The sequence below is a fragment of the Lepidothrix coronata genome, unplaced genomic scaffold (assembly GCF_001604755.1).
Source record: "Lepidothrix coronata isolate B3197 unplaced genomic scaffold, Lepidothrix_coronata-1.0 Scaffold330, whole genome shotgun sequence".
In the NCBI taxonomy this organism is placed as follows: Eukaryota; Metazoa; Chordata; class Aves; order Passeriformes; family Pipridae; genus Lepidothrix; species Lepidothrix coronata.
This window is the reverse complement of record NW_016690510.1, coordinates 373,972-382,304: the sequence shown is the minus strand read 5'-3', so window position 1 is coordinate 382,304 and position 8,333 is coordinate 373,972. Positions and strand designations below refer to the sequence as shown.

At 69.8% G+C, this 8,333-nt stretch overlaps 2 protein-coding genes across 2 annotated transcripts in view; both read left to right on the top strand.

The window, feature by feature from the left end:
- Nucleotides 1-6,288, top strand: part of LOC108509047 (zinc finger protein Xfin-like) — an 18,351-nt gene extending 12,063 nt beyond the window's left edge. The window contains exons 5-6 of the mRNA XM_017838277.1: nucleotides 3,506-4,161; nucleotides 4,234-6,288. Of these exons, the coding sequence (XP_017693766.1) occupies nucleotides 3,506-4,161; nucleotides 4,234-6,288 (2,711 nt within the window). The remainder of the gene's footprint in view (nucleotides 1-3,505; nucleotides 4,162-4,233) is intronic.
- Nucleotides 6,289-8,245: 1,957 nt separating this feature from the next.
- The window catches only part of LOC108509046 (zinc finger protein 316-like), a 4,756-nt gene continuing 4,668 nt past the window's right edge, over nucleotides 8,246-8,333 (top strand). Inside the window, exon 1 of the mRNA XM_017838276.1 lies at nucleotides 8,246-8,273. Coding sequence (XP_017693765.1) covers nucleotides 8,265-8,273 — 9 coding nt within the window. The 5' untranslated portion in view covers nucleotides 8,246-8,264. The remainder of the gene's footprint in view (nucleotides 8,274-8,333) is intronic.

Below are 8,333 nucleotides of genomic sequence, written 5' to 3'. Positions count from 1 at the left end.
GGGGCAGCGGCGGGTTCGAGGCTCCCGCAGGAGCTGCTGGGGGGGATCCGGGAGTGCTGGTGCGGGGGGGCCATCCCGGACCCCCCGACCGGCACCGAGGAGAACCGCGACCCCCCGAGCCCGGGATCGGGATCTGCTCCCGGCTCCAGGGGCTGTTCTCGGTTAACGAGTGATTCCATATTCCCGGCTATTCCATATTCCCTGGGGCTATTCCCGCCTGGACAAGGCCAGGCTGTCCCGGGGCTATTCCTGCCTCCCAGGGCTATTCCTGACTGCCCAGACGAGGCCGTGCCGGGACCATTCCCAGCTCGCGGGGACATTCCTGGCAGGACGAGGCTGCATCGGGGCCATTCCCAGCCCCGGGGCTATTCCCGGTTGTCCAGGAGATGCTGTACCGGGGCTGTTCCCGGCTCCTGGGGCAATTCCTGACTCGGGGGCTGTTCCCGGCTGGATAAGCCGTTGCCGTGCCGGGGTCATTCCCTGCTCCGGGGCCATTCCCGGCCCCAGGGCCATTCCCGGCTGCCGCTCCCGCTGTCTCCCATCCCATCCGTCCCATCCCATCCCGAACTACAACTCCCAGCTCTCCCGAGCTCTCTCGGTTCGCAGTCGGATCCGGCCCCGCTCGGCCCTTCCGCGCCCCAAATTCCGGGGGGAGGAGGAGGAGGAAGAGGAGGAGGAGGAGGAGGGGCGGGGGGAGGCCGAGTCCGCTCCGGGGCTGCCGAGCTCCTCGGGCCCGGCTCCCGATCCCGCTCCCGCTCCCATCCTGTTCCCATTCCCACTCACATTCCCGCTCTCCCGCTCTCCCAGGACCCTGCTGCGGCCATTTGAGCGAGTCGGAGGCGGAAGGAGACCAGGAAAAGGACGGGAAGAGGCCGGGAAGGGGCCGGGAAAGAGCCCGGGAAGAGGCTGAGGAAGAGGCCGGGAAGGAACCGGGAAGGGGCCGGGAAGGGGCCCCGGGGGAGCGATGTCCGCGGGGGGAGCGCCCCAGGTACGGGGGGATTCCCGGCGGGATCCCCCGCTGCTCCGCCACCCCGGGACTTTTGGGGGGGACGTTGTGGGGGATTCCCGGGCCCGGGACTCCTCCCGTGCTTTTTTTTTCTCAACCCCTGGAACCCCCCGAGAGTTTTTCCGGGAAATCGGCGCTTTGGGAAGTCCCGGAGCGCGGGGCCCCCTCCAGCTCTGCCCTCCACCAGGCTCTGGGGCTTGGGAACATGAGGGGAATCCTGGGGGACACGGGGGGGGTCGGGGCTTGGGGGGTTCGGTGTCCCTGGAAAAGCAGGATCGGCTCCTCAGGGAAGGTTCCTCCCCCAGTGCGGATCCTGGGGGAGGGGTCCGGGGGGGGGGTCAGCCCCCAGCTCAGGGGGCAGGAATCTGGTTTGGAGGGAGAGGAATCAGGTTTAGGGGCAGGGGTCGGGATGAGGGAACAGGAATCTGCTGGGGGAGCAGGGATCTGGTTTGGGGAACAGGGATCTGGTTTTGGGGAACAGGGATCTGGTTTTGGGGGGGCAGGGATCTGGTTTGGGGAACAGGGATCTGGTTTGGGGGGGCAGGGATCTGGTTTGGGGAACAGGGATCTGTGGGGGCTCCTCCCTCAGCTCTGGGGCTCTGCCAAGCCCTGCTTGCTCTGATGGGGTCACAGGCACGGAGGGGCCGCAGCTTCCCTACGCTGAGGGAAATTCCAGTGGGTCCCAGTGCCGGGATTTCCTGTGGGAATGAGCCCCCCCGGAGCTGGGACCCCCCGAGGGGACATGGGAGAGTGGGGTGACATCCCTGTTACCCGGGCAGGACGTGCTCCAGTGCCGTGGGCTCCATCCTGGAGCAAGGGGCCTGGACCTGGGATTTGGGATGCAGGAACAAGGGGATGATCCCTGCCCAGGGAAATGTCCCAACTGACACAAAGGGGCCCCAAATGGCCCCCAAATGCCGCTGAGCTGCTGCCCCCTCCCCAGCCCGCCCACGCCCTGGATCTGCTCCCGTATTCCCGGCTGAGCCCGGCGCCACGGGCCGGATCCCAGCTGGATGCTGTCGGCGCCGAGATCCCGTCGGATCCCTGCACAGGTGGGTGGGGGGCACGGGCAGGGGACCCTGTGGGACGGGGGGTGGGGAATTCTCCGCTCGGAGCTCGGCGCATTTTTGTGGGAGCTTTGAACTGGGACGATGAAAGTGTTCCGGGGGATTCCCGGGAGTGGGAGAGGCTGCGGGAAGAAACCAGAGCCCAGGAATGGCTCCATCCCACCTCACTTGGAACCCGGTTCTCCAGGAGCGGCTCCATCCCCCATTCCCAGAGCCCAGTTCTCCCAGGAGCGGCTCAATCCCACCTTCCCAGTTCTCCCAGTGGCAGCTCCACCCCTGATCCCGACTCTCTGGGTGACAGTCCCCTGGTCCCAAACTGTGGCTCTCCCAGTGACAGCCGTGTCCCCCCAGGGTACCGGTTCTTCAAGCCGGTGGGTTTGTTTGGGATGAAGCCGCCGGAGGAGCCGTTCGGAGCCGCGCGGACGGGCCCGGAGGACTCCAAGGCCCTGGGCAGCCCCTGCGCCGGTGAGTCTGGATCCTCGGGAACGGGGGAGCGCTGGGACTGGGGGGAAGGGACGGGCTGGGACCGTGTGAGGACATTTGGGACCTTCAGAGACGCTTTGGGGCCAGTGGGGGGCCGTTCTGAGCCAGTGTAAGGCAGTTTGGGGCTATTCTGGGTCAGTTTGGAGCCGGTGTGGGGCTGGTTTATGTCCATTTTGGGCCAGTTTTCAGCCATTTTGGAGCCATTTGGTGGCCATTCTGGACCCGTTTGCAGCCATTTATGACCAATTTATGGCCATTCTAGGCCAGTTTTGGCCAGTTTTGTGGACCAGTGTTTGCCGGTTTGGACCAGTTTATGTCCATTCTCAACCAGTTTTGGCCATTCTGGGCTGGTTTGGGCAGTTTTGGGCCAGTTTTTGTCATCCTGGGGCAGTTTGCCCCCTTTCTAGGCCATTCCGAACCAGGTTGTGGCCAGTTTATGGTAATTTAGGGTCAGTTTTGACCAGTCTGGGCCAGGTAGTGGCAGTTTTTTGCTGGCACCGGCCCAGCACCACTGCAGGCAAGGCCGAGGGGTGCAGGAGGTTGGGGGGGTGTCACAAACTGGGGAGTGCAGTGGGTTTTTGGGGTCACTTTGAGGTGTCACAAACTGGGAGCTTCGAGGGGGGGTTTGGAGGCTGTTTGGGGGGCCACAGACCACGGTGATTCCATGTTGGGGGTCCCACATGGAGCGGGAGGGGCTGGATCCAGGGACAGGCTGGAATTCCCCGAGGGCCGGGCTGACTCCGGGATGTCTCCGGTGCAGTGGAGCCCGGGCGGGTGAGCAAGGTGGAGCCCGAGGAGAAGCCCGGGATCGGCGCCGGCTCCCTGGAGCTGTTCCCGGCCGCCGGCAGCAGCTCCGGCCGCTGGTTCCCCGGCGGGCAGCGTGGCCCCGAGCCCCCCCGGGACCCCCCGGCCCCCCGCGCCGGCTGCTGGGGGGCCCAGGGGGGCGTCCCCGGCCCCTTCCGCTGCGGCCAGTGCGGGAAGGGCTTCCGGCAGAAGCAGAGCCTGGTGACGCACGAGCGGATCCACACCGGGGAGAAGCCGTTCCGGTGCGGGGACTGCGGGAAGAGCTTCAGCCAGCGGCCCAACCTGCTCACGCACCGGCGGGTGCACACGGGCGAGCGGCCCTTCCCCTGCGCCCAGTGCGGCAAGAGCTTCTCGCAGAAGGCCAACCTGCTGGCCCACCAGCGCATCCACGGCGCCCACCCCGAGGAGGGCAAGGCGCGGGCGCGGCCGGCGCGGGGCTGCGCCGAGGACACGCCCTTCGTGTGCCCCGAGTGCGGGAAGAGCTTCCGGCAGAAGCCCAACCTGATCACGCACCGGCGCATCCACACGGGCGAGCGGCCCTTCTCCTGCTTCCTGTGCGGCCGCAGCTTCAACCAGAAAACCAACCTGGTGACGCACTACCGGGTGCACACAGGTGAGCGGCCCTTCGCCTGCGCCCAGTGCGGGAAGCGCTTCACCCAGAAAACCAACCTGGTCACGCACCAGAGCACCCACACCGACCTGCGCCCCTTCCCCTGCGCCCAGTGCCACAAGTGCTTCAAGGACAAGGTGTCCCTCAAGGCCCACCAGAAGACGCACGTCCCCCGCCAGCGCCGCTGCCTCGCGCGCGGCCCGGCCCCCGCCGCGCCCTTCGGGGCCGCGCCCGCCCTGCTGCCCCCCGCGCCCGCCCCGCAGGACCCCCCCTTCGCCCCGCTCCCGCCCGCCCCGAAGGCCCCCGAGGGCACCGAGCTGTTCCCCTGCGAAGAGAAGGGCTTCCCCCCCCCGCCCCCGGGCGAGCCCCCCTTCCCCTGCGCCCACTGCAGCGACGGCTTCTGCCCCAAGGTGCCCCTGCTGCGGCCCCCCGAGGCGCCCCCCAACTTCTCCCCCGGCCCCCCCCTCCTGGGGCCCCCGGGGGCACAGCCGGGGCTGGGGGACGCCACGGCCCCCCCCGAGAAGCCCTTCATCTGCAACCAGTGCGGGAACAGCTTCGGGCTCTGGCTCGCCCTCGTCGCCCACCAGAAGAGCCACGCGGGGCACAAGCCGTGCCCCGGGGCCCCCCCCGAGCCCGGTCCCGGTGCGGAGCTGCCCCCCGGGTCCCCCCCGGCGCGGGCGGGCGAGGCCCGGCCCTGGCCGTGCCCCGAGTGCGGGCGCAGCCTGGCGCAGTGCGAGCGGCTGCTGCGGCACGGGCACGGCGCCGGCGGGCGCGGCCCCTTCCGCTGCGACACCTGCGGGAAGCGCTTCAGCCTCAAAACCAACCTGGCCACACACCAGCGCATCCACACAGGTGAGCGGCCCTTCACCTGCGGCGTCTGCGGCCGCCGCTTCAACCAGAAGGGCAACCTGGTGACGCACTACCGGGTGCACACGGGCGAGCGGCCCTTCGCCTGCGCCCAGTGCGGGAAGCGCTTCGCGCAGAAGCCCAACCTGCTGGCCCACCAGAAGACCCACCTGGGCCGCCAGCCCTTCACCTGCCTCGAGTGCCCCAAGCGCTTCAAGAGCAAACTGTCCCTGCGGGTGCACCAGCGGGTGCACGCGGGGCCCCCCGGCACGGCCCCCGGCGCCGCCGACCCCGCCGGGGCCCCCTTCCCCTGCGGGCCCTGCGGGGAGGCCTGCGGCGAGCACGGGGGGCCGCCGGCGAACCCGCGCGGGCGGCCCCACTCCTGCCCCGAGCAGCGCCGGCCCTGCGCCGAGCACCATCGCCCCTGCACGGAGCAGCACCGCGCCTGTGCCGAGCAGCTGCACGCCTGCGCCAAGTGCCCCTGCGCCAAGCGGCTGCACCCCTGCCTCGAGCAGCCCCGGCCCTGCGGCGAGCAGCCCCACGCCTGCGAGCGGCCCCACGTCTGCGAGCGGCCCCACGTCTGCGAGCGGCCCCACGCCTGTGCCGAGCAGCCCCACGCCTGCGAGCGGCCCCACGGCTGTGCCGAGCAGCTGCACCCCTGTGCCGGGTGTCCCCACGCCTGCGCCGAGCGGCCCCACGCCTGCACCAAGCAGCCCCACGGCTGCGCCGAGCACCCCCACGCCTGCGTGGAGCAGCCCCGCGCCTGCGGCGAGTGCCCCCACGCCTGTGCCGAGCGCGCCCACCCCTGCGAGCAGCCGCTGCCCTGCGCCGAGCAGCCCCAGCCGTGCCCCGAGTGCCCCCACGGCTGCGCCGAGCGGCCGCACGCGTGTGCCGAGTGCGGGAAGCGGTTCCGGCAGAAGGTGAACCTGGCCGTGCACCTGCGCACGCACACGGGGGAGCGCCCGTTCCGCTGCGCCGACTGCGGCAAGGGCTTCAGCCAGAAGGCCCATCTGCTGCGGCACCGACGCACCCACGGCGCCGGCCTCGCGCCCGCCTGCTCCGCCGGGGACCCCCTGGGCAAGGGCCCGGAGCCCCCGGCCCTGCTGCTGCCCCCCTGCTCCCGCGGGGCCCCCCCGGCCCGGCCCGACAGCCCCTCGGGCGCCGCCGACATCCTCCTGCAGCTCATGCAGGACGAGCACCCCCCGGGCCCCGGAGCCCCCCCGGTGCCCCCGTGCAAGTGCCCGGGGGAGGGTCCGGGCCCCAGGGCGCCGGGGCTGCCCCCCCCGTGCTGCTGTGCTGCCTGCCTGGCCCCCCGCCCCCCCGAGCCCCCCCGGGGGCAGCTCTGGGCCAAGGCCGGGGGCTGCGCACGGGCCTTCGAGGAGAAGCACGTGCCGGGAATGCCGGGAACGCCGGGAGCGCCGGAGCAGGAGCACATCGAGGAAAAACCAGCCCCGTGTCCCGGCTGTCTGTAACCCCCCGGGACCCTCACGGGGATGTGCACCAGGATCCACGCTGGGGCCCCTGCCAGGACCCCCACCCCTGCCCCCGCACTGGGACCCTCACTGAGACCTGTCCAGGCCGCCTGTGACCCACAGCAGGACCTGCACTGGGACCTGCCCTGGCTGTCTGGGACTCCCCTGCACTGGGACCCCCACCAAGACCCCCACGGGCAAGGGCCGGCCCTCAGCTCCCACACTCACCCTGACAAGGATGGAGCTGAGGGGTCGGAGCCGAGGGGTCAGAGCCAGGGTGATCCCTCTGGCTGGACGTGACGCTGGGACTTGGAGGAGCCTCGGGGGGGTTGGATGGGGCAAACCAGAGCCAGACTGGGACATGGGCCATTGCTGGCTCGGGAAGACACCAAAGGACTGGAGGAGGTGCCACTGGACCTGGATCTGCCACACTGGCTCCGGCCACACAGACTGGGAAGAGCTGGATCCAGTGGCTTAAAAGTTGCATCCACTGGAGGCAGCCATGGGGTGAGAGGGCTCCAGCTGCTTCCAGAACCTTCCAGGCTGTTCCAGACTGGATGACATTCCACAAGGACATGGTTGGGATGGAAGAGCCAAGCCCTGCCACTGCAGGAGTCTTGAGGCCCTTTCTCCTGTTGGATGACCTGGGATCCCCAGTCTGGCTCCACACAGAGGAGCTGGGAGAGCACTGGGAAAACAGCCAGGAAAATGGCCTGGAAAGGGTCAGCTCTGCTTCCAGAAGGGACCTGGAGATGCCTCTGGTCCAGGGGGGGCGGGGGGGGCAGCTTGTGCTTCTGCTTGCTCTGGATAACTGTGCTTTGGGACTTGATATTGGTGGGGGCTGGGGGGGCTTCCAGGGGCGTGAGGGGCATGGGATGCTTGTTGGGCTTTGCTTGGCATCTCTGTGTCCCCCCTGGTGTGACAGAGCCAGTGGCCAGGGGGCTGCAGCCTCGGGCAGAGCTTTGGCCACGGGCACCGGGACCTGCCATTGCTTCATCCCAAAGGGAATAGGATCTTCTGAGGGGACCGATGTGGGGCAGCCACCACTGGAGCCCCAGCCGGGCACGGGGTCCCGCCCCAGCCCTCTTCTTCCCCCAGCTCTGCTCTCTGCAATTCTATTTTTTGAGGTTATTTAAAATAAAAGCTTCTGATGGCTCCAGCAGCTCTGGGTGCTCTGTCCAGGAATGGGGGGACACGGGGGTCTCCCTGGAGCCTCAATCCCAGCCTGAGTCCCGGCAAAGGCTGTGCCAGCTGCAGCCCCCGGACCGTCACCGTGACCAAGGGGCCACCGGGACAGTGACAGTGCCGGGACCCTCCAGCGCGCCCTGTGGCCACCAAACCTCCCTTGGACACCAGGTGGGAGCTCAGGACCAGCGTGGCCACCCAGCCCACCCCGGGGTCACCGTCACATCCGCTGGGGTGGCACTGAACCCCCCCGTGCTCCTGGGGACGGACCAGAGGGCTCTCACTGAGGGGACACGCTGGGACACAGACACCCCCTGTCCCGGCTGGGGGCACTGGGAGTCACCCCGGGTGGGTTCTGGGAGGATCGGGCACACGGGCTGCAGGGGCAGGACCCGCGGTGGCTTTGGTTGTTCCTGCCCTGGTGTGGGACCCTCCAGTGTGGGACCCTCCAGTGTGGGACCCTCCAGTGTGGGACCCTCCGGTGCGGGGGCTCCCAGACGCCCGGAGTAGCCGGGTTGGTTTCTCGGGATTTGGGGGGGTGGAAGGTGGTCTTGGAGAGCAGGGGGGGTGTCCCCGAGCAGCCCCGCTTGGGGGGTGGCCGATGCTGCCGGGGTGGGCGATCGCGGCCGCCATCGCCCCGGCAGAGCCCCCCAAACCACGCGGGGATCCCCCGGCCCGTGGGTGCGGGGGCTGGGTCCGCGGTACCCCACACCCCCTCCCGGTGCCCCCCGTGTCCCGGTGCCACCCCCAGCCCGGCCCCTTCCGCCGCCGCCATCGGGCCCCGCCCGGAGATGCAGAGGGTGAGCGGGGGGGGGGCCCGGGGAGCGCCGGGAGGGCTCGGGGGGTCCCCGGGGGTCCCG